The sequence below is a fragment of the Sylvia atricapilla genome, chromosome 2, assembly GCF_009819655.1.
Source record: "Sylvia atricapilla isolate bSylAtr1 chromosome 2, bSylAtr1.pri, whole genome shotgun sequence".
NCBI classification, from domain to species: Eukaryota; Metazoa; Chordata; class Aves; order Passeriformes; family Sylviidae; genus Sylvia; species Sylvia atricapilla.
In genome coordinates, this window is record NC_089141.1 from 65,966,068 (window position 1) to 65,992,119 (window position 26,052).

Below are 26,052 nucleotides of genomic sequence, written 5' to 3' on the forward strand. Positions count from 1 at the left end.
TTGAAAAACACTGGTCATCATTTCATGGCTTGTGAAACCTCCCCAGTCCTTCTGTATCCACACTATGTCAGTGCTTTATACAATTGTAGCCTAGCATGGGTTCTGCTGAAAGGGACCTTTGACGGCTATCTAGACAAATGCCTAAAGCTAATATAGATCATATTTTTTTCAACTTGTTACACAGGACAATACAGAAAGCCCTAATAAAGACAAGATAAATCATATTTAGGTTCTCAAATCCGGTTTTCCTTCTGTGAAACGAAATTACATGGATTTGAATATTTTGTATTGGATGTACTCGTATCCTTGTTGTCTTCCAGTTCTAACAGTTTCAGTTACTTGTTCAAGCATTTCATGAGAGCAGAAATTAGGTTACTGGCTAAATCATACCCTGATCTTCCTTTCTCCTTATTTGAAGACAGACACTGGCTCTCCCTTCATGAACTTTTCAAATTTCAAGCCTATTACATGCACTCCGGTGCAACATGAGAATCCAATAGTTCATCATAAAGTTCTTAAAACTCATTTGGAAACTCACAATCCCTTGCTGACTCGATAAACTCTAATCTTTAAATTGTTATTTTTCTATTCAAAGCTCATGTTTTTACTTTACTGTAGTATTTCTCATTTTTCACTAGATCATGTTTGCAAGGACCAAGGCAAAATGTTATTACAAAATTTAACCTTCTGAGTATCATCCAGCAACAGCTTTTCCTCTCCGCTGAACAGGTGACCAATTCACCTTTCCTTCACCTTCCCTGTGTTACAATTGCGCTTCCAATTTGATTGATATGTCTTGGCAGATGCATCTAGTTTTGAGCTTTGACTTTTTAAAATTTTGTTCCTATGTGTTCAGGTTATATTTATCGCTCATCCTCAGCAGCCTGACCTAGTTTCTGCTTCCAGCTTTATTCTTTCTTGTGTTTAAGGTTCACGCACAGTTCATGTTTTAATCAAGCTGATCTCTTACTGCATTTTATCCCTTTTTCTTCACAGTGGGTAGAATACACCTGTGGATGAACACTGCCATTGTGTGTATTATTTGTAAGGCACTAACCCTTTAGCAGCTTTTTTCTTCACATGAAATCTTGCTTACCCATTCTGTAAATTTATCAAAGTCTACCTTCTATACCTCAGCTGCTACTCCTCCTTCTCATCCTGATCATGAATCTTTTTCTAATGGCCACTCCTGAATGGACATTCCAGCTTCAAATTCTCATATATTCCTCACAATTATCAACAAATATAAAACAATCTCTCCTTTACTTGCTTTCTGTACTTCTTGAATCAGAAACATTTTCCCTGATACAATCCAAAGGTTTTTCAAGCAATCTGCTGCATTTATTTCCCAGTAGACATTTTTCATTATCTCCAGTTACATTCTACCTATTATAAAGGTTCTCACAACTTATTACATCTTCTTTTTTTTCCCTCGGTTCTTTTCTGCTTATAGTAAAAATCTGAAAAATAAGATGCAATTTAAAGCTATATCTTGTACTAGACACTGAGGTTTTGGAAAATTAATTTTCAGCACGTGTTTCACTTGAAGAGAATAGAAAGATCAGGTCAGGATAGTATTTTCAGGATGGCTTCAGTCATTGACAGAACCCGTGAGCTCTTGCAAGTGAGGGCATTTCCTATGCTACCAATATGTGATACGGCATTTTGGAGTGAATAGGTCAGCAAGTTAACCTAGGTAGCCCATGTGCTTGTCCACAGCCAATCTGGGGTTTGTCTACAGGATGTGGACTCTGAAAATCAGTGGATCTGGAAGGATGCCAGGCTGCTAGACACTCATGTTTATCCTGTTTAAACTCATTATAATCTCACTGAATTATATGGAAGGAAGAATACTGAAGAGACCTGGTCCATTAAAAGCAAGCCCTTTTAAATGCAGCTGGACCCTCCTAGGAAACAAAAGACGCTTCTTAATATCAAAGTTTCAAAATATAAATCTAGATAATTTTGCTAGCTTGAGAGCTATGAAAGAAAGAAAGAAAGAGAAAGAGAAAGAGAAAGAGAAAGAGAAAGAGAAAGAGAAAGAGAAAGAGAAAGAGAAAGAGAAAGAGAAAGAGAAAGAGAAAGAGAAAGAGAAAGAGAAAGAGAAAGAGAAAAAGAAAACAAGCAATAAACAATGTAGAAACAAGGTAATTCCAACACACTAAGTGTGAACTCCTCTATTTTATCTAAACATGTAGGTGGTTTATAGTTTATAAAAATACAGAATGAATATAAAATAGTGATCTCATAAGATTAAAATTTTCATGTACCAGTATACTAGCCAAATATCTTTAGCAAAAGCAGAAGCTTTCATTTCAAGTCAAATAATTACTCATCAAGCATAATGCAAATGATAAAATGCAAAGTTTGCAAGATGAACTTAGGTCCTGAGTAGACTTCTTGTATGCAATGACATGAACACTGTCAGCACGAGTTTGAAATTACCCCACTGCAGGCTTACTAAGGTGGCACAGATGCAGTGCCAATGGACAAGGCATTACAAGGGAAGGAAACAAAAATCTCTCAAGCAGAACATAATGATGAAGAGTTTTCCTTTTCTTCCTATATATGTAGCACAAATTGGCTGCACAACAGAGCCCCCAAAATCCTTATTCTCTATCAGATCATACGTAGGGCTTGAAATTATATCTTAGCAGTTCAGCTTTCGTTCTAATAAGAAGTGTTTTGGTATGCTAAGTTTTTTTAAAAAAATATTTAAAAACTTAACTTGATATAAGTAATTTCTTGAATTCTATCTGCATCTGTAAAGTTCTGGAATGAATAAATGTGAAAGCACAAATTGGCCCATATATCAAAATAAGGTCTTTTCAAGAATAGTAAACCAAACTTTTTGACCTTCAACTTCTAAGTTTTCATTATATTAAGTGAAAAGGATTTTTAAATCCTAGGTACCTTTAGGGGTATAAAACATTGGAGAATATAACCACCTGCACCATAAACACCTCAACAGCTTGGGGACCTCAACAGCTTACTCTTCAGGGTAAACACTCCTTACAGGAAACAGAAAAATGAGGAGGATGCAAGAGACGAGCCAGTGTTTTCCAGAAAGTACTTAAGACATCTCAGTGGTAAATAACAGGTATATGTGCTTGCCTTAGTGATGTAAAGATTAGCTTAGTGCTAAAATATTAGAACACTTCAGTCTAAAATGGCTCCTTCTTTACTGAACATAGAGAAGCCTCTCCTCGCAAGAGCCACCAGGAATTTATAAGAAGTTAACTTAGAAGTTAACTTAACTTATCTAAGCCACTAAAGATGTTTTGCATCAGTAGCAACCTCTTTCCTTTAACTGCCCTGATACCTTACACAGTGCATTATTCTTCAGTAACCTCTTGAACTGTTTGTCTGTATATAAATTTTTAACTGCTGGGTCATGGACTCTTGGTGTCTCTACTATTGATTTCTGATACTCTAAAGGTCATGGAGCAGGATCAGGCTTTATCAGAATGACTATAGGGGGGTGAGAAGATTTACAGAGACTATCTTCACTGCATGTGTGGGAAGAGTTCACTATGGCAATGCAGAGGGACTTATATAGCCAGTAAACTGCACGTCACTGCAGTGAGGGTGGCCTTCCAGTCCTCATAGAGCACCCCCTGGTCCCATTGTTGGGGCAAGTAATGGTGCTGAAATTGTTGTTCTCACATCAAATAGGTAAGAAGACCTCCATCACAGTTTATGAGGCCTTTTTTTTCCCCTTTGTCATAGACAATAGGTGCTGGTTATTTTAGTCTCTTTCTCCTGGAACCAATTTTAATCATGAGCACAGAGCACTTCTCTATTTTGACCTATTACTAAAAGGTTCTGAAAGTGTCAAAAAGTGGGTTTATCACACAGTTTATAATTTGAAACACCTGTAGCATATTCAGCTCCTTGTAAAGCTCCCCAAATCACACCCTAGTTCCTAAGATTAGGTTTCTTCAGCTGCTGTACTTCTCCAAGAAAAGTGCTTATCCTTATTGCTAGCTCTAAGCACTTCTGTAACCTTTCTTTTTTAAAATTACGGCTTAAGCACAATAAAATGAAGTCTTTTAAAGTCAAGAGTAGAAAGTAGAAGAGCAGTATGTGGCTACTTACCCAGAGAAATAGCAAGAACTGCCTGAAAAAAGCTGTAAGAATCTGTACAGCAAGAAGTGTGCATAGTAAAAGCTATATAACAGCTAGATGAAAGAATTGAACACAGGAAAGGAAGCATTGGAGTGAGCAGGCAGATTTCCCTTGCACAGGTGTTATGACAAAAACACTCTCCTATCAAAAAATAAGGATCAAATTCATCCTTCTGTTTGTATACTCAGCATCACATATATTTTGCAAGTAGAGAGCTTATAAAGCATAATTTTTCTGTAAGTAGGAAATCAAACAAAGCCCAGGCCTATTAGAAATGGAGTCTTGCTCTCGGGTTCTCATCTGTCATAATGGCCCCAACTCTGCATCCCTAGTGGGCCCATAAAAACAAGAGGCACCAATGCTGTGATATCCTAGACAAAAGCATGTGCTGAGGCACCAGCCAGATCCTTCACTTTCTCCTAGTTTAGGCCATTAGCCTGGGCCCCCTTTCTGCCCCACCATCAGCATTCATTACAAGGGTGGTAGCACAACTGTCCTTTGAACCACCTGTCTTCCAGTTTGGCTTGAGGTGGCTCAACAGGCCCAAAGCTTAGCAGGGGGAGAGAGGTCACTAAGACACAGTATGCATATTTTTCCTTTTAAAAAGACAGAAAATATTCACTAAAAACCTTAGTGTTCCCAAAACAATTTTCTAATACTACAGATAGCAAAAACATTCAGTACACAGGTAGAACACACAGAACAGAATAAAATAATTTTATACTCTCCAGGGATGATAAACCACAGGTAATGTATCAGCATTAGAATACTGCTATGTGGCTATTATTAAAAATTATCCCATCAAACATTTTCTTTCATTCTTTCCGCCTATTATATGCTTATTTCAGAGTATGAGAAACATTTGATTTTGTACTCTGCAGCATTAGTTGACTCCTTGGAGCCTGATCTAGTCTTACAGCCTAAGATTAATGAAATTTTGCATGAACAGAAACAATTATAAAGAGACCTTTGACATGCCAAGGAGACTGTAGTACAGAGACTCAAACATATGAGATAAATAGAGATACAAAACTGGAGGAACTATCCCACATGCAGGTAATTCTGCCTTTGATTTGGGATTTGGAGATTTCATTGTGTCTAATGGTTAAGCATCTACCTGTTGGATCCGTCTTCCTCAAATAAAGGAGACAGCAATAGAGGGGGAAAAGGTGCTTTTGAAGATACTCAAACCTAAGCTCCAATTCAGTGAAAGTACTTAGTGATTGACATAAAGAATTTTTAAAATTAATTTTAGATGGAGTGGATCTCCCTCTGGAGGTCTCGAAAAGTACCTAACCTTTCTCCTAAATCTAGGAAAGAAATTTATTTATTATCAATTTTTTATTTATTTATTTATTTTTAAGAGAGAGAGAGAGAGAGAGAAAGAGTTTGGGTTAATTATAAGCATGAAGACCCAAGTGCTGGAGAAACAATAACGTAGGTATCCTTTCTTTAGTAAAGCAGAATTTGGGAAAAGTTTGTGAAAGAAAAAGGGAAAACAACAAGCCAGCACTATTGTGCAACAAAACAATATTCCATTCCTTTATTTCTAAACTTTTTTGCTGCTGGAGGTATCTGTAGGAAAGCAGCAATGAAAGTAAAATTAATACCTTTCCAGTGTTAACGACTGATAAATTAGGACTGTATTAATGGCAATGGCATTGATACATTCTTTATCTGAGGTTTTGCAAAAACTTCCCATTTCTTCTCACACCTGCATGTAAGAGAGCACACTTAACTTTTCCTAAAAAGTTCCCAAAGCTTTGTGTTAGTATATACTACAAGAAAAGGAACACAACCAGTAAGTTAGCGGGGCTAAAATACACAAGCAAAGAAAGAGCTGATAAAAAAACCACTGTGCCCTGAGGCAGTTTCTGTAGTGAAAAAGAAATGCTTGGCCTGAACTCAACTATACAGATATAATGCCAAAAATGAAGTAACTCCTGGCTTTAAAGCCCCTGAGAGTCACTAGAAAGCTTCTCCAGACTTCAGATTACACTGTAATTTATTTTCCAGTGATTCTGTAGTGAGTAAATCGCTAACTGCTATTAAGGAAATGGAGTTGGTTTCCTGTTCCTGACACAGATTACTCACAAGACCCTGGATCAGTCTCAATGCAGTACTGGAGAACATAAAATTATTTTTTGAGTGTATACATATCAATACTGGAATATTAAGCCAGAGAATAGTGATGGTACCAATTTTAAGGCTGACAGTAAGGTCATAAGTGAAGTATGATACCTGTAATACAGGAAGGATGCGTGTAAGTTGGTGACATTTAAGACAAGAAATAAATGTTTCCCAGTCCACAAAAAGAAGTTATTGAGCCCCTTGAACCATCTATGAAACAATTAAAACACCTAACTTCTTCCTGAAAGTACTTACCAAGGAAAAAACAATAATGCTGAATGCAACAGCAACTTCTAGCCAAATATTGACCTGAAAGGAGAGTATACTTTTTGTCATATTATACATAAGCTAGTTATTTAATAAATAAAATCTTTAAGCATTTGCGTTTATTTAAATATTCTATATGAGTTTAAAGCATTTATTCCACCTCTTAAAATTAGTTATCTGACACAGAAATTATGTGATATGTGATAATCTGAACCAACAAATGTTTCCTTTGGTTTTGGAATCTCGTGGTTCTTCTGTGGTTGCACCTTATCCACCTCCAACAACTTTGTGTAAGAGGGTACATAAAGTCATTTTTAGGTGCTATTACTATGTCATTTGTTTTACAAGCAGACACAAAAAGAAAAACAGCATCTTTTCTCGGTACCTATTCCTATAACACACAGGAAGTATGAGCTTTAAATCTCTCCTCTCTGTGTCCTCCTTACAGTCTAAATACTTAGGACCCAAAGGAATGCTTTGATAGTGCCATGACAGTGGCTGCTTTACTGTACTGACAACAGAGGAAATGCAGGAAAACTGGCTTCCCCAGCTTAAAATAATTTTCTGGGGGTAGAAGGGGAAACAAGGGGAAACTTCCAAAGGTCCATACTTAACACAAAAGCCACTCGTAATACTGAGAATAAAGTCCTTGTTCATGGATCTTATAGTTCTAGAAGTTGAGATGGTCGGACTTGCCAAGAGCAGAAACCAGAATGACCTCTTAGAGTAACTAAATCGAGGGTGCAAATTTCCCTTCCAGGCTTTTACAAACGCCTGAAACAAATAGCTTCTTGCAGAAAAAGATAGACACACATGAAGATGTTTTGTCACATTCTGGCTGCCTGTGAGAGCTGAGTTGGGGTTTGTAAAAAGATGGCCCTTCTGGTGTCAGAAGATCTTGTTAGAGCCTGTAAACTTCTTGTAATCGTATTTGTACTCAGCACTTCCTACTTCTCATGTCCTTCCTTTTCTACAGGAACAAATTTAGCTTGTCTTTTGAAATGTCATTACCGCAAAAATTTCTCCTTCCTGCGTGAGTCTGGCCTTACTGGCTGACAAAGAGAGAAAACAAATTTTAATAAAAAGTAGGATTGTTAAACTGGAAGTTGTTTACACACAGACTGGTATGCCCAAGTTAGAGTGTGCACTGCAGGGTGCCAGCTGCTGCTCTGCCATCGAGCTCTGTATGTGGCAATTGTCCAGATTTTGGGGCTAGTAGGAGATCAGATACCAGTTCATCACCAGTCTGACAGGTGATGAAATGCATTGCAAGCAAAAGGAAGTGGTTGAGCGGCACAGATAAAACTGTAGCACTGTTAATGTAACAGAGCAGGCAAAATAAGTTTAAAAACACGTGCATCAAAGTGTGTAGAAAGCTTAACTTCACTCCAGCAGAAAGCCATTCTGGTTAATTCATGCAATCATTTTGCTATCACCTGTCATGCCTGCTCTGAATAACAGCAAGGCCCAAAGTACTTTTTCACATCTCTGACAGAAGATACTGAATATTAATAAGAGCAACAACAAGGGACCATCCAGAAAGGCAACTTGCTAGCTGGCATTCCAGAAATTTCCTCTTGTTACCTTAAGCAAAGATATCAGCTATAGGGAAGATCTCTATCTGAAGTGTTATGTGAGACATATGCATGACATGGAAGGAAAGCACAGGGTTCCTCAAGCTCAAGTGTTTTCTGAGGAAAGGATTGCCATGCACAAGTGATAGTATTTTTTTGCAACTAGCCTATCTGCCTCAGTTTGCTGTCCTTCATGTACACTGGGAATGAAATGTGAGGAGGCTGATAATGGGAACATGAAATCAAACAATATAAAACAATTCGATTCCTCAGAAGAATTATGTAGGAAACATAATGCTTAGCTTTGTTGATTTTAGCATATTATTTATAAGGCTAAAAGCTGCTTTTGTGAAGAAATGGAGATGAATACACTGTCAACAACCTAAGGATTATTCTCAGACTGACTGAAACCCTAAAAGGTCAGAGATGTGAATGACACAATCTGCTTCTCCAAGACAAACTGGGAGTTAACTGTGCTGGGAGGAACTCACTCAAAGAAAGGAGAAAGATCTACACAGAAATGCTCAGATTTTTCTTTCAAGGTAGATGTACAAAGTAACTGTTTTCTATAGCAAAATTAGGTCTATTTGTTTACCAAAAATAGTGAAGTCAAAAACTGATACAAAGAACGCACTTTATCTTACATGGATGCAAATTTATTATTACACATACATCAAATTAAATGCACAAATACTTTTTTCTGAGAGAAAAAAATATTATGCCTACCATATATATGGATTGTAGGCATTATCTTTTGTAATCAGAAATCAATAGGACCTTACATTTGCACTTAACTTCTTGTGGCTTTATGATCTCAATGGGAAATTTGGCAACAAAAAAACAATTTCTCATTTGGTATTATGTCGGCATGTATTGCAAGAAGTGGAAAGATCTGATCTGTGAGATCCTTCAGCCTTTTATAAAATCCTTGCATCAGGAAAGATAACGTTCAAAATATGAGCCTACCTAATGTGCCAGTTAAAATAAATTACATACACAAAGACATATTGAGGCATGCATCTATGGGGTGATAGCAAAAGCAAGTAACACTATCTGGCTCATCCTGTAACCATTAAAACTGTAGAGAGTAATATTTTTCAAAAGAATTCATATAGATTACTCCAGCTCTAAGTGAAAGATTAATCTCTTCAATGAATCATCCTGAAGGTAATTATTTTCAACTGACTTAAAAGATCCATGCTGAAGCAGCAGTTTTTAATTGCATTTTAAGTGATTCATTCCTTTATACAGTCATTACATGTATATATGATCAGCTTCTTAGATGACCAAAATGTTAATTAGTGAAGGGGCTTGAGTTCATGAAAAGGCCTACACAAGGTGGGCCCTCATCAGTTTGCCCACACCAGTGTATTGCCTGAAAGCAGGCTTCAGCAAGGATCTTCTGCAGTCAACAGTTCATGATCTGCTATGTTAACTGTCTTTCGCAGCATTCCATATTTATTTGCTACTGCAGAACAAATTCGGAGCAGAGCCAGCTTCAGATTTCAAAGCAGTTTTTTCCCCCAGGAAATTACTTTTCAGGGTAAATGCAAATATTTTATTCTTTCAATGAATAGTCATGACTTTCTGTACTTGTCTACTTTTCAGAATTTTTATAATATAATGCAATCGCTCTTAAGAGGGAAATCTCTTCCTGTTTTTGACAGTCGCAACAGAACTTGCAATCAGTAGACTGAGCCACCTTTGCAGTTTATTACTGGATAGTAGGGGTCAAAGCTGGGGATTGAAGAGCTTAAAAACTGTCTTTTGGACAAGTCTAAATATTGCACTATTTGAAAATTATATGAAAAACAACTTGCAGTGCATGAACCTGAGGTTTAAAGTGCAAATACTTCTGAAGAACTGTCTAGTCCTTTATACTCCCATAGATACCTCCTATATGAGTATTCTGAGACAGGACAGTAAAAAGAATTTTGGTCTGAACCAGTTCAGCTCCTCACTTCCAAACCATAAATTGCAGGAGTGTGTATAAAGGAATGAATGTAACTACATTTGTGAGCTCTACAAGCAACAAACAGAACATGAGAAACCACACTGAAGATGAAAATAGCATAAGGTTGACCAGAGGCAGGAAATGGCAAGGAATGACCAACTAGACAGGGGCTCTTCACCCTGGGAAAGTGAAGACTTAGAGGGTCAGTATGACAGAAGGCTAAAAAATAGCCATGTCAGGGAGAAGGTGAACGAGGAATGATTCTTTTCCTATTTAAGAACTAGTGGTTGCCAAATAAAATTACGTGGCAGAGTGAAAACAAAAAGGGGAATAAAGCCCTTTAACAGGATATAGCTAAAGTCTTAGACTTCTCTGCTGCTAGATGCTGAAGATAACAGAAGTTCACAGGTGTTTGAAAAGTAACCATGTAAAGTCATGGACTAGAAATCCACCAAGCATTACAAAATACAAGGGCAGAGTTACTGGTTTAGAATCTGAAAACAGAATTAGGTAATACCATTACATGTTTGCTTTACTTTTGTGTGCTTCTGCAGTCTTCTGTTACTTCTTGCCTAAACTTTCTCATTCCTCACTTGGAGAAAGACAGTGCTGGGCTAAATGAATCTCTTACCTGACCTGGCACACTTATTTCTAGAAGTCCCTTGTTCAACTCGTATTTCTCTTCATTTGTTTTTCCCCTGAACCACACAAGCCATTGAACAGTTGAGTACTTAAAATTTCAGCAGGTAAGAAGAGTAGCATGCCCTTCCCTGTCACAAAACTTTCTCCACAGCCATTGCGTTTCAGCTCTAAGAACCCAAGGAATTGTAAAAGATGTGGACAGATGAAAAATTGAACTATGTCAGTGGTTGCTTTAATATTTAAATGAAACAAATCCACGCAAAAATCCCAATGTCCTTAACTTAGGCATGTTCATGAAGACTCTGTGGTACCTCTCAGCCCTACAGCTCCTAATTAGGTCATTGTCAGCATTGCCTACTCCTACCCCAGTCTCGGTTCAGTCTCTGCTGGGATCATCTTCCACTCTGCTAAGCCCTGCAGTATGGTTGGTAAGCCCTGCTCTGGGCTACAGGGCTCTGGAGTGCATTACACTCAGCAGCAGCAAGGCCCCAGGGACTCTGCTGGAAATGTTGGCTTCACTAACACTGTCAGGAGTGCAGCGGAAGGCAATCAGGGTAACCCTAAGCCCTGACAAAATTGCAGGGTAGTGATGCTACTGACAATTAAAGGAGAGAAAACAGGACTCTGAGAGGAAAAATATCACAGTGAGTCAAGTTCTTTGTCTACCTATACAACAGAATGGTTCTGCTGTTTAAAAAGTCAGAATAACTTCTGACTTTCAATGCTCCAGTAAATGTTTATATAATGTAAAGGTTTACAAAGAAATAATCATGTTAGTGTTCTTCCTGGTTATGCACCAGTATCTTATAATGAAAAAAATAGATTACAATGTCTTTGTTGTCCTACACTGTTCTATAACTGAGAATTAGGTTGTGTTTCATTTTAAGTATTTTCAAAAGATACAGATAATTACTGTTCTTACTAACAGCACTGAGGCAAATGTGAATTCTCAGGTGGGCTTTCAAGCCTCATCTCAGCATGTTTGATGTAGAAACAAATATTAAAAGTACTCGTATTTTTTGTCAACATTTTCCTGAATAAATTCTATTAAAAACATAGATTATTTTGGTCTTTCATGCAGAAAATATAATTAAAACAATTTTAATCTTAAAATGACTCATTGAAATGCCAATGATTAAACTAGAGATATCAACTACCAATCCTTTTCTCATTTACTTGCAGTTGGTCATACCAATCTTCAGGCAATATATGTGAAGTAAGTAATCTCTAATATTTCTATTACTGTGTATGACACAATTTGGCAGACTTTCAGCTCAATTGTAAAAACTAATGATGGGCCATACACATTCAGAATTATATGTGATCCCCAGCAACTGTAGGGCAGCAATATAAAAAAAAATTGGTTATTTTCTTCAATAAGTGAAGGAAAACTGCATGCATCATGGAAATGAGAATTTAGTGCAGTATTTGACTGAAAAAGGACAGGTCCAGTAGTTCCTTTCAGCTACTTCACAAATATATTCTACCATACGAAACAATATCTAAAGTGGACATTTTTGAGCTGAAGAAAGGGCAAATGAAACAGAGAAGAGAGAACCAGAGTCTACAGCAAAATATTGTCTCTAAGGGAAGATTTTTTTTTATCCGCATAAACACTTGAATAATTATTCATCAGTTCTTCAAACTGGAAATTTGCAAAAATTTGCATGGCTTTCAGTAGTATAAAGAGCTAAAGCTATTCAGGGTCTCAATTACATCCTTGGAGAAGCTATAAAAAATGAAAACATGCAGATTGTTCCAATCTATGAGAAGAGCTTCATTTATTACTTATTTGTCAAATGGAATAAACTACCATAATGACCATTGGAAAGTTTTAGATAAATAAAATATGCTCAGAATTGGGGAAAAAAATTTGTACTATCAGGTAGCTGCAGCTTTGCTGGGTGAGCTAATTATTCATGTAGAGACATTTTCTAAGTCTGTCACTTCAGACAGTAATGGCTTCTAATTCTAGAAAGCCATTTGCCTAGAGCAGTAGTTGCTATTGCTCTAACTTAGCAACAAAGCCAGTGCAACCTCCACTTCTTCAGCTGAACAAAGGCACTTGGCTCTCACCAAGCATCTCTCTGTCACTTACACATATTTATATGCCTCACATGTAGAGCACTTAACCGTGGAATGGCTGGCTCAGAACGCTGTTAGGTTAATAACAATTTACCTTCCCTGTCCTGGTAGCAACATTTTCATCAGAAACAGGCCAGAACTAACACCTGCCATACAAACGTGCCTGGTTAACAGCTATGTTCAGTCCATGCCGAGTTTTGCAGCTCCAGCATATTCACTCTTATTCCCTTCACGCCTTAATGCTTCAGCAGCATATACTATTCAAGGTAGTCTTTGCAATCTACTTTTCACAAAAGTACCTTTCTTTAAGCTCAGACCTAACTTCCACTATACCCAGAGTGGATTTCAATCTAGGCTTCATAATAAACATGTCTGCACACATTTTGTACATGGAGGTGAATGCAAGCCGCAGTTGGATAAAGGATAAGCAAAAAGGATAAAGATGGCGTTCTGTGGGAACTGTTTCTACAGACCCTGTCACCAAAGTTGATCCTCTTTGTTCCTGTCCCATACCAAAAGAGAGAGCCTTTTGAAGACTGGGGTGACATTTGCTTTCTTCCAGTCCTCAGGCACCACTCCTGATCACCATTACCTTTCAAAGATGATCATGAGTGAGTTTGCTGTGGTATCCACCAGCTCTCTCAGTACTCATGGATGTATCCTGTCAGAGTTTATGGACTTGTGGATGTCCAGTTTGCCTAGGTGTTTTCTAAACCAAACCTCCGTAACCACAGGAAAGTTCTTCAGCATTGCTTTACCCTGGTCTCCAGAGTCAGAGATTCCTGAGGGCTAGCCAGTGAAGACAGATGCAAAGATTGAGTTGTTAGTCTGCTTTCTTTGCACCCTCTGTAACCAGGGTCCCCTCTGCATTTAGTAACAGAACCACATTACACTCTTAGTTGTTAACGATGTATTTGAAAAAAAGCCCTTCTTGTTGTCCTTGACATCCTTGGCTGGATTTATTCCAGACAGACTTGGCGTTCCTTGTCTCATTTCTACTTAACCTGACAAGCTGTCTGCATTCATTCCAAGGGGCCCAACCCTGCTTCCATCTCCTGTGTATCTCCTGCTTACACTTGAGTAATGACAGGAGTTCCCTGTTCATCCACACAGGTTTCTTGCCTCCTTTGCCCAAATTCTTGCCTATAAGGATGCATTCTTCTTGAGCCTGGAGGAAGTGATCTCTAGAAATCAACATTCCCTGCAGGGCCCATTCCTATGGGATTCTTCCAAGATCCCTGAAGAGGCTAAAGTCAGCTCTCCTGAAGTCCATGGTGGCAATCTTACTTGCTGCCCTGCTACATCCTCACCCAATACTGAGCTCCACAATCTCATGCTCACAACAGCTAAGGCTGCTCCCAACCTTAACATCTCCACCAAGGCCTTCCCTGTTGGTCAGTATTAGCACACCATTCCTTGTGGGATCCTCCACTACCAGGGACAAGAAGATGTCATCAGTGCTTTCCAGAAACCTTCTGGACTCCTAGTGCTTCTCTGGGCTGTGTAGCTTCTCCAGCAGAAGTCAGGGTAGAAAAATGCCCCACAAGCACCAGTGCCTGTGACTTTGAGGCTGCCTCCATCTGTCCATAGAAGACCTCATCCACTTCCCCTCCTTGCTCCAGTGGCCTGTAGCAAACACTCACTGTAGTGTCACCCTTTCTGGTCTCCTCTTTTATCCAAACCCACAAATTCTTTTTACGTTAAAAAACACCGGCACTGTGTAGGTTTTTCTACATACACAAACCAAAAGAACATTCAAAAAGCATTTCTTCTCATGATCTTCCCTTAGAGAAGGCAAATCAGCTAAGCATATTGCCTTTGCATAGTACATTTACAGCATACATTTCCTTATTAAACTCACACAGTGCTTTGCCACATACATAAAAATGGGTTTGTGCCACAGTACTCTGAGATGCTCTGTGGGCTTTACTGAGATTCTTATTATTTTCTTATTCTGAAACTACTGTCCTGTGTTTGAGAAATGTCTGTGAGAGACATACTTCTTCTTGATAAAAACATTCAGTATTAAGCAACTGCTGTTCCAGAAGAGAGATGTTCTGACCACAGGAAAAGTTTCTTGCTTGATTGAAACCAGTTTATTCAGTACAACCTCTTCTGGTATTCTGTATAAAGGGAACAACTTGCTGATTTCAGCCAGTGATTTTTTTTTTTAATTTTATTTCCCTTTGCTGCTATCAATATTAAGATTAAAAATAATTTCACTTTGTCTAATGATTCTAATTTAAAGAAACGGTTCTTCCTCTAATTCCCTATAATTTAATGCTGCAAATTAATAATTGGAAACTATTTAGGAATATCAAGGGGAAAATGGAGAGCACGACTGTATGAGTTATAGTGAGGGAATTATAGCCAAAATCATGTTTAAAGCTATAATGAGGCCTATTCTTGAGGAGTAACCTGATGAACACGAACTAAGAGAAAAGCTACTACAACCTATTGCTTTTAATGTTAAGTGCTTGTTATTTATCCAGACAGCATTAGTGTTCAAACATTGTGAATTTGTGGGCTAGGCAGGCAGAGTGTGCAGCCTCTAAGGAAATGAGAGGTAATCAGTGATGGTACTCTTACTTGGTCACAAGCATTTACCACAGCTGAATTTCATGCTGTCCACCTGATTTCGATATCCAGTTCATACATACCGGAAGCAAGGCCTCAGAAAAAAGCAAATACCGACTCCAGTGAGTGCGAGTTCAAGTAAGAACAAAGGAATGACCTGTGTGCCATGTGTGTAATACTCCAAAATGTCTATCAGTAATGTTCTTAGGTAACTCTGTAACTGGAGTTTAGGAATAACAATATTTAATGAAGTAGCAATTTTAAATGTGTTAAAAGAGTACTAGGAAAGATCTTAGAAAATATTCCTCTGGTATCCATCTAGGTATTCATTGTACATACACCACAAGAGATAGTACGAGATTAAACAGTCAAAACACAAAGTAACATGATGGTATAAACTCATACTAGCTGCATATCAGACACTTACCTTTAAAAATACTGTATTTCTAAATCCAAGGTTACAGGTTCAGCAAATAACTGCAAATGTAAAGTCCTAAAGTAAAAAAGAGAATACTGTTTTTTGTCTAAGTTCTCATTAACATCCTGTAGTGACAGCACATTTTGTTGAGATCAACAGGAGTTACTGTTATCCAGTACATCCTGGGACATGACGCAGATAGCTGCTATTAAAAAGTCATAGATACAAAGTCTAAAATTGGAAGAAAAGGCTATACCAATCTGTATAAATCAAAGCTACAAATTCCAAATACTGTACTAATTGAATTGTATAAATTTAATAAGGTAAGAAAAAAAGACCACAAAGAAAATAGCAGTCAGCATGATTACAAATGAAATTATTTAATTTTATTTGGAACAATGTGAAAAATTGTACAGATTCTTTACTAGATGGAATTTGTAGGCTTGTTAGTTCAGGAGAAATATAAACATTTTGCTCTTCAGGTCTGTTAGGAATAATAATCCATTTCCCTGCCAAAACTAATAAAAAATTTGAATAGTGGTTTTTTTCAATCAGGTCTGGCCAAAACAAACTAAATCTTGTATGTTTACAAGCCTGTGTAATTACTGATGAAGCCTTCTCAAAAATCTCAGATCCCTGGGGAAGCTCCAAAGGACTGGAAAAAAACATAGACTGTTCAGACTGGGGTTAAAAGAAAATTGGGTAATTTAGGAACTTTAGGCCTGCCAACCTGACAATCAATGCTTAGCCATCCATTCATGTGGTTGAAAACTACCTATCCAATGTAATAACTAGTGAAAATGATACTGAACATTTGTGTCACAGTGATGTCCATCAACACTGATGTATAGAAAATAGATCCACTTTTACTAGGATTTGTTCCTTAGTTGTTCGAAGGCAAACTGTGGCATAATGTTTAATAAGAAAACATCTTATGCACTCCCATGCATTTTGTCTGATAACCGGGACAGAATTCTGGAGGCAGAATACAGGTGCTCCCAGTCATTGTTTACTGAACATGAACTCCAGTGACACTTAAACCCCTGGACCTCCTAATTCAAACTGTGAAGAAATGAATGGAAAAGCCCAGAGTACAGGACAATGTTACCTTTCTTGGATGAATTTCCTTATTAGAATGAGAAGTATCTGAAATCAGAAGTTGAAAAGACATTGATAAATTGAAGAGGATTTAGAGAAGAGACAGGAGATGACTAAAGGAGTGAAAAACATGCCTGACAGACTACAGAAGCCCATTCTGTTTAGATATCAGGCTCCTTCCCCTGACACTAATAATTCCATTATGCTGTGAGCCCATTCTGGGAGCTGATCCAGCTGAAAGTAGGCCTGCCTTTTCCTGTTTGCTTGTTTTAAGGTTTCCATCTACACCAGGCCCCTGAACTGGTCCACTCCATGGCCACGTCAGCAGTGCCAACACAAAACTGGCTACAGGAACAAGTGGCAGGGAATGGAAGGAAATGACAGGACAGTTCATCCCCAGGCCTTGACCATGGATCTTCGTCTGTACATACCCTTCTGCAGAACACTCGCTACAGCCTCATGGTGCTGATGAAGAAGGCATTGCAGACCCTTCTGGTTGAAGGCCAAAGCTGGTGGCATCCACAGCCTAGCAATTAACCTGTGGTATCTTCTTTTGCACAAGCAGTATCATCCACAAAGTTAGATGACAGTCCAAGAAATTTCACCATCTGATTTAAAGACTCTGTTAGGGGAAGCGCTACAGTTTTTGCTATGTTGAACAGACCATCGATCTGCACATTTCTTTCTGTCCTCAAACCCTAGGAGGTGATGTGTTGGAAAACATCCAATCTGATAACTGTCAAGCTGAAACTTCTTTTCTAGAAAAAGAAGCACTTGTGCATTTGTATACATACACCCTTAATCTAGCATTTTCTAAAGAAATTGGACTGTTTGGTCCAGTTACCTGCAGGTGAGTGCTCTTCAGGCCTCCAGCATGATAGAAATGAGTCCAAGAGGATAAACATGCTAGTGCTCCAGCAAAACTGATAAAGTTATCATTCTCACCTTAAACAGAAAAGGTGCCTTTGCCCAGTGTGTTATAGTTTATGCAGCACTTTTCATAGTTTATTTAGACCAGAAAATTTTAAAGAACTGTAAAACTCTTTTTAAGAGAGTTGTCCCTATTGTCCCTTTAGCACCATGGCAGATAAACTATTAAACAGACTACTGTAAACTGCTGCATCTTTCCCATATTCCAACAACACCTTGAGACAGCAGATAAAGCACTGACTGTGAAAGCAAACCCTGGAAATAAGTGGGTCAGAAGTCTAGTGGAGAAGAAGTGCCAGCTCGTGGCTGTTGGGCTGCACGGAGCGCACCAGAATACAAATGCTGCCCCTTCATTCAGACAAGGCACCGGCAGCAGGACCCTGCTGGCCCAGGGACTACTGCACTACCTTGGCCACGGCCAGGAGGAATGCCAGGCACAGGGGGCAGCTGTGGTCAGGGCCAGTGAGCAATCCTGGGGGCTGGGACTCAGCTGGCCACCCAGCTTGGTTCTGACTGCACAACGGACCACGGCAGGAAGGGATTGCTACGGAACAATTGGGAATCACTGCCAGTCCGCCTGGTGCTTGCTGCTTTCAGAAATATTCATGCCTTGAGCTGCCAGCCATGGGAAGATGTGGAAGTGAATTTTACAAAGTGGGGGAAGTTAGGAGTGTTTGTTCAAGACTACAAATTTTGGGGGAAAGTGTATCATATGTATCTTTTACAAAAAAAAAAAAAAAATTCTTGGTACAGTCTCTGCCCTTTTAAGGAAAAAACTTTAACTTCAGGCTTCCAATAATCATAGGCTTTGCTGTAACATGAGGACAGAGATTGTCACTAAGCTATTTGGAAAATATATGTCAAAACCAAACTACATCCAGATCTATAGAAATCTACATAGTCATGAAAATATGCTTTTCTAAAGGACCATTTATTAAGGGTGGTTGTGACCTTAAATCAGCCAAGACCAGAAAAACAGAAAAAATTGAGATGGCAACATTGCAGTTTATTTTAGTTATCTCTGAAATCAGAAAGATGGGTTGTTCTCAACACACCAGCACTGCATTCCCTCCTCAAGAATATGGGAGAGGACTGGAGGACGTCCTTTATTCTTTTTTAATAACAGCCTGTTCCTTAATAAATTAACCAAGGCTCTGTCTTTACCTTGAAATTACAAAATAAAAACATGGACCACATGGTCTTCATCAATGGATCTATTTTTGTCATCACAATCTAGATATTCTGGTCTCAACTTCTTTGGCTGAATTTCAATGAATCTACATTTATGTAAATTCTAGATTGAAAAAATTGTTAAGTTGCAAAAGGCAAGCCAGAGGCTACATGGAGCTAAGCATTCTAATCCTAGTGATTCCATGATTCTATGATTCCTACATGCTCCCAGGTGAACTTCCCTATCTTCTGTATTATGTTGAAATAAAAAGAATGATAAAATGTTAACCTGAAGCAAGGTGTACTGCTAACATTGTCATTTCCCAGCTGATAAACACTGAGCTTTTAGGAAGGAGAAAAACAAAAATAGTTTCTTTCATCCAGATGATATGAAAAAAAACCTAGAACACACAAATGTCATCAAGGACTTTAGCTTTCCAGAGCAGGTTGGGTTTGCAAGGTGGGCGTCACATGTGATTGTATTACTTGGATTATACAGAAAAATATCTTTGATTTCTTGTGATACCAAGAATTTTTCCCAAACTGCTTGAAGCTGCTCCCATTTTGTGCAAGAATATTTCCTAGCTGTTATTTCCTCACAAGGAAATAGACCTGCTTCAAATCCCCGACTCACAGCTGCCAACAACTTTGACAGAAGTATCAAATCCTCCATAGTGTGTGCTAAAAAACTTGCAGAGCAAGAAACGTGTAACAGAGTTTAATTTTATTCCAGTTGAGGCACAGTGGAGAGTAGAAGGGGCAAGAAATGTGATAATTTGACCACCTATGGTTTTGACTGTCACAGCAGTTGTGCTACGTATTTCCAACAGACTATTTGCAATGGTGGCATTGCTACTTCAACAGTCGTACATATGAGCTTTGTTTAGCAGCAGGGGAAAACCACATGCCGCTCATTTTAATGAAAAACAAAATTAGCATTCAGTTTCATAAAACTAAGTACTTTCTAAATAAATAACACATTATCACTAATATGTCATTGAAAACTATACTGTAGATTTCCTACAATAAAAAAAAAAAAAAAAAAAAAAAAAAAAAAAAAAACACCACCACCACAACCCTACCATGAGGAAAATCAAGTCTTTGGAAAATATCTTCCCCCATACTTTGATTCACCATTGGAAATGCTGCAGAAATTAGAAGTCTGTAAGGATTTTTAAGATGTTGTAGCATATCCATTAGTTTGACTGACTGGCAAAGTAGGAGTGCAAAAGTAAGAGTGACCACCTGCCTTCCCATTCTATAGGGATTTAATACACTCAGACAGTGCCAGGTATAAATCACAGTATTCTGTTAGCCTTGTTTCCTACTGAAATAAGGCCCATGGTACTTGCATTGTCTGTCCCTTTGGGTGGACATCTGCCCCCCTTACCTTCTGAGTTGATGGGTAAACACAATCAAAAGAACAGAAAAACCTCACAGCTGTTATGTTTCTACAAATTCTATGAATACTGATGGCTGGGTAAATGAAAGGAAGAAAATCTGCTGTTCATGGAGGGACAAAGGCAAAATTCAGCCATAACCTTCAGCCTAGCAGAAGATGGCTCTGTCAAGGAATGTGCCTCCTGTTTCAAGTAGAAATAGAATAAAATTGGCAGGGATGAGCAGAAGGGGTAGTACAAAGAAGATGAGACCTAAGCCTTCAGAAAAGTAGACTCAAAGTGTTGTTGCTCATAGAATAACTTCTTTTCTTATATAATTGTATGATAACAAAGCACTCAAATACTAACAAGCTGTCAAATTAAACAGCTGATTAAACTTTCTTCAGCTGGTTTCTCTGTAGTATAACCATGAAGGAACTATCAAATGTACATGCACTTCATACGTGGACTATACTAACAAGTCACAACTAATTTTCTATGAAGCTGACCATACGTTTAGAAGGGTTTGCTAGATATCATAGGGTAGGTAATAAATTTTTCTAGATGCAACTCACTCAGATCATGTATTACCTCAGATATTAATATTTCTGTCATTAAATGAGCACTTTACCCCACGTTATTATTCTCTGGCTTCATAAAAACCATCAACATTTGACTTCAACAGTAACTCAGTGCTATTCAAATTAAGCTGTTCAATCACTGTTTCTTTCTGAGGACTGACTGACCAGGACTACAAAAATTCACTGTGATGCTTAAAAGAAAATTATGCAGTCTGAGTATTACACATTTCTGTTTCTCTTGACATGGGTGTTACTAGAGGTCTCTGTATACACAGGTTTTTTGTGTTTCTGCTTTACACATTATGTAGACAGTACATACTTTACACAGTATGGAGCCTTTGCTGAAGTTATGAATATGATACTGTGGGAGAGCAAAGCTAACAACATCTGCACAGAGAATAAAAAGGACAGCATAAACCACACAATTTAGTTAATATTTAAAGAACAGAAATTTAATTTGGCATGTAACTTTTTCCTAGGAGGATCTTTATTTTCAATGCTATACATGTGAAAATAAGAATGAATAAGTGGCTCATTATCTACATGTATAAAAATATAAACATCCTATCAAACATATGCAAAATCACCCTTCATGATATGCATCACTGAAAAGACCTATGCCTTAACGTCTAATTAAAAGAAAGACTGTCCTTGTGGGTTCTTAATAGCACTTGTAAATGCTACTGCATTCATCCATAAGTACATGAACTGTGAACAGCAACAGCTACAAAATGTACACAGCACTCCAGTATTATGCCTTTATATTTTTGTATGTTTACATGCCAACAAGTCAGCAGAGTCATTGTGTTTATCCATTCTTTGAGCTCTCAATAGAACAGACCAGCAAAACTCATTGACTTTGCCTTGAGCATTTTTCCTTTTAAAAAGTTTACTGCCATTCCTAAGTAATGGTCCAGAAAAATATCATCTTCTGTGGCAAAGCATCAAATGACTATTATATTTATGGCACCATCATTTTAAGCCTGCTGACAATACTGATAATGAGTTTATCAGTAAATTAAAGGCCCATTTCTCAACACTAATAACACTTACAAGGTTTTAGCACAAAGACTAAAAAAAAACCCAACCTTGTTTATATTACATCTATTTTTACGTAAAAAATGAGAATTACTGGGTTGTCTGCCAGGAAAGGGATAGGCAACCATTAATCAAAAGACAGGCAATCCTTGTTTTAGAGATGCATTCAACCACCTGGAAGATTCACATTCAAGCAAATGTCATCAATTTCAGTTCTACAAGCTGATGATACTTATATTCAGTTTTTCCATAGAAACAGGTATAAGATACCAGTAAAACATTACCATGTTATGTTTTAACATAACATAATGTGAAAATGCTCAGCTAGATACATTATGAAATCCTGTAGCACTAAAATGATTAAAAAACTAAATGATTCGTGTAAAATGTTTCTATATTGTATAAATATGTACACTAAATCACAAGGTCAATTTAAAACTGCCCCTATTCATAGCTCTTATGATGGATTTAGTAAGCTACCAGATTCTTAAAAAAAGAAAGCTAGTGAGAGCAAATCTGAACACTTTACTGAAAACTGATTTTATACAAAATCTTAAAAAACGTACTTCAGAGTTACTTAACAGAAACTAGAAAAAGACAGTCATTACTCTTGAGAAGGGCACTGTAAGGACCTAGTAGCTGTGATCAACGTCTTTTCACTTGTGGCAAAAGTTAAGCACAAAGAAGTCGTCTGAGAGTAAGGCATAGGACAAACAGACTTCATTCCATCCTCAGGTGTATTGGCCTCTCACTGTATCTTATTGCTCATCTAATTTGGCAGGGTTACATTTCTATCCTTTTAAAAACACTCCATAATACAACAATCTACAAACGGACAGTATCCAGCGCTTTCATATGCACATCTTCAACTTCATCACATTGATAAACAACCTTGCTAATATTAAAAAAGAAGCCATGGTGATGCAAATTATTTTCAGTTTCATGTAGCTGTGCATGCACTTAATGAAAGACCAAGTGAACAGACTGAGCACTGACAGAAATGTAGCTATAGCTGTTTCCAAAGGAATTAGGTTTTCAAAAAAAAATAAACCCTACTGTGAAATTCTTTGGTTAGAATACAGTTGCTAGCAGTATTTCTAAATTTGGAGTTAATACTAGAACTAGCTAGAGCTAGAATTATTGTTCAAGAGTTTTAAAAACGTAACTTCAAGCCTTTAACATGTACTGCTAAATTCTTCAACACTTCAGATATATTTAGGCTATTTTTCTGTGATGGTCTGAGCAGGCTATACACACTCCTAAATCAAGTTTAGGTCTTTAAAGAGAAGTGCTTTTATACTCCAGACTTCAAGCATTTATTAGAAAGAGATGCTCAGTCTTCCCTACTGTAAAACCTGCAGCTCAGATCATCTGTTCCAAAGCAGACTCTGACTGCCTCCTCTGGGACCGTTATTCAGCAGTAACAAAATACAGCTCAGAAGAGGTAATTTCCCCTGAAGAAAGTTGGCATCATTCTTGTTTTTCTAAGGACAAGGCTCAATCCTTTCTAAGAAGCACTAATTTTGTCTAGGAAGAGGTACACAACTCTTAGCAGTGTCAGTGCCCAGATAACACTGCTATGAAAACTAAGGAAATGGTTCTTCAAAAAGTGATTTCTGTGATCTCTTGGCATCAGAGTTTTACAGCACTAACATGACAAAAAGTAACAAGGGTGCTCTTGATGACACTGATGATAATGTACATCTTCACTAATTCAAGGTACACGATTTCAGCTTCACAGGACCCAGGCCCTACCTTTACTCAGGCAAGCCTGGCATCACCTCACTGCCATCGTTCTGAGGGTGTTTAAGGAAATCTGCATTGAGATTTCTGTCCATATTATAGACAGTAACTTCAAGAGAATCATAAGGACTTCAGACCACCCATGGAAGTTACAGCTCACAAAGACTTTAATTTTTCTCAATGTTGTTGTTTTACCTCTCAAGGGAAAAAACACATGTCTCTGAGGACACTTCATAGCTCAAATGGTTGGTTATCCAGCAAAACTGGCCTTTCACATCAGCCTTATATGCTCGCTGTGCAGGCCCTGGTCCAGTCTAACAGCTCAGACAGAGGAGTTCAGAGACATGGGGAGCAAAGAGGGAGATGGGAGCAACCAGCTGTGAAGGGCCACACACATGCCTCCTGCAAAATTACTCATCTCAACATATAAAGGATGAGCTAGTGCAAACCCCTCGCAGTCAGGCTTCCCTTCTATGTGACAGTCCTTCACAGACAGGCATCACTTTGGGTGATGGGGAGGGAGGAGCTAAAAATGGACTATTTGGGGTCTGCCCACCAAGGCAAACTCCCTCATAGGGTACTGGGATGGGAAAAGACAGCCATTTGTCATGCCATCTTCAACAGAAGTTGCTCAAAGCAACTTTAAAGTTTCTCAGCCCCTAACTGGATCATTTTTAAAATGCCCAATCCTGACAGAGCTATACCTCGGCTCTGTGTGGGTAGAAGGACAAAGACTGGGTACACATGCATGCTTTTGTGGGACCGGCATCTGCCTACTCCCAATATTTCTCTCCTTCCTTGCTACCAACACAGCTACTGGGAAACGTAAGAGGGAGGGCGAAGGTGGGAGCCAGGATACGATGGCTGATCAGGACGTGGTGGCCAAGCAGGGACACGACAGCCGAGGCACAACACAGTGACCTCCCGCCCCCGGGGCCGTCAGGAGGTGCTGCAAGAGGGGTGGGGGCTGCGCCGGGGCTGGCCCGCCTTGTGCGTGGAGGCAGACACCGGGGTGAGAAAAGCACGGGGAGACAGCCCCGCTTCACATCCTCCTTCCTTCGGGATGCGAGGGGACCGCAGGTGCGAGGGTGTGCAGAGCCGGCTGTCTCGTCCCCACGCCACGGGCTGCGCGGACGCTCAGTCCCGGCAGAAAACATACTCGGTGTAGCTGGTCCAGATCTTGTCATCGGCGGGACCGCCCTGCTCGGGGGCGAAGGCGCAGGTGCCAGTGGAGGAGCAGGCGGCCATGCGGAAGCCGGCCTCGGAGAGTCGGTCGAAGGCTTGCTCGAGGAAGTTGAACTTGAGGTAGTAGCGGGCAGTGTAGCGCTCGGGAGGGCGGTCGGGGTCGCGGCTCTCGTTCAAGGTCTCCCCGAAGACCTCTTTGGCCAGGGCCGTCTTTCCGCACACAGTGATGCGGGCCACCCGCCGGAATTTGGCATCGGCCTGCGCCTCCCGCCCGATGGTGTAGGAGCCCCGGTAGCCGATGGTGATGTAGCCCGAGCGCCGCCCGCCCGCCCCATCCAGCGACTGCGAGGGCGTGAGCAGCGGCCCGCCCGAGGGGCTGCGGCTGGCGGTGGGCGACGGGGCGGAGGCCACGGCCCCGCCGCCCCCTTCCAGCGGCTCGGCCTCCAGGTAGCCGAGCAGCGGCGGCGGCGGCTCCTCGGCGCAGACGGAGCCGTCGCGGTGCAGGACGGCGGGGCGGGCGGCGACCGCCCGAGTCTGCGCCAGGCGCCGAGCCAGGTCGGGCAGCTGGAAGTACTCAGCCTCCCGCTGGAGGCGGCTGCGCTCGGGGAAGTGCTCGGGCAGCACCAGCTGCAGGTCCCGCAGGTAGTCCAGGATGTAGCGGAAGAGGAAGCCGTCGCGGTCGAGGAAGAAGCGGCCCTTGCTGTCCCGGGGCAGCTCGCTGGGCTGCTGCTGCGAGAACATGCGCCAGAGCAGCGAGTCGCGCACCGAGACCACGGTGCAGCGCCGCGTCACGTACACCTGCCCTCCCACGTTCAGCTCCACGATCTCCGGGAAGGACGACCAGCCGCCCGTCGCCGCCGCGGCCGCCCCGCTGCCCGGCGCCGCGCTCCCCGCCGCGGGCGACACGCCGCCGCCGTTGGGCAGCCCGCGGGCGCTGTCCGCCAGCGCCATACCGGAGCGAGCCCGCCGGAGCCCACGCCTTTCCTCCTCCTCTTCCTCCGGCCGCCCGGGCTACGGCAGGGCCGCCGCCCTCGGGGGAGCGCGCAGCCCTCCGCTGCTGGCCGCCGGAGCCTCCCGCCCCGTCTGGCGCCGCCGCCGCGCTCCCCGCGGCCGCTCCTCTGCCCGCTGCCGGACGAGCTCCTCCGTCGGGCTG

General features: G+C 40.2%; 1 protein-coding gene across 1 annotated transcript; it reads right to left on the reverse strand.

Annotated features, from left to right (window-relative positions):
* Window positions 1-21,358: 21,358 nt before the first annotated feature.
* On the reverse strand, window positions 21,359-26,052 carry KCTD12 (potassium channel tetramerization domain containing 12). The gene has a single exon (XM_066313396.1). The coding sequence runs from the start codon at window positions 25,848-25,850 to the stop codon at window positions 24,852-24,854; it is 999 nt and encodes a 332-aa protein (XP_066169493.1). The 5' UTR covers window positions 25,851-26,052; the 3' UTR covers window positions 21,359-24,851.

Excerpts from the sequence above, each read along its gene's own strand:
- KCTD12 (XM_066313396.1), bottom strand. The coding sequence starts at position 25,850 with ATGGCGCTGGCGGACAGCGCCCGCGGGCTGCCCAACGGCGGCGGCGTG.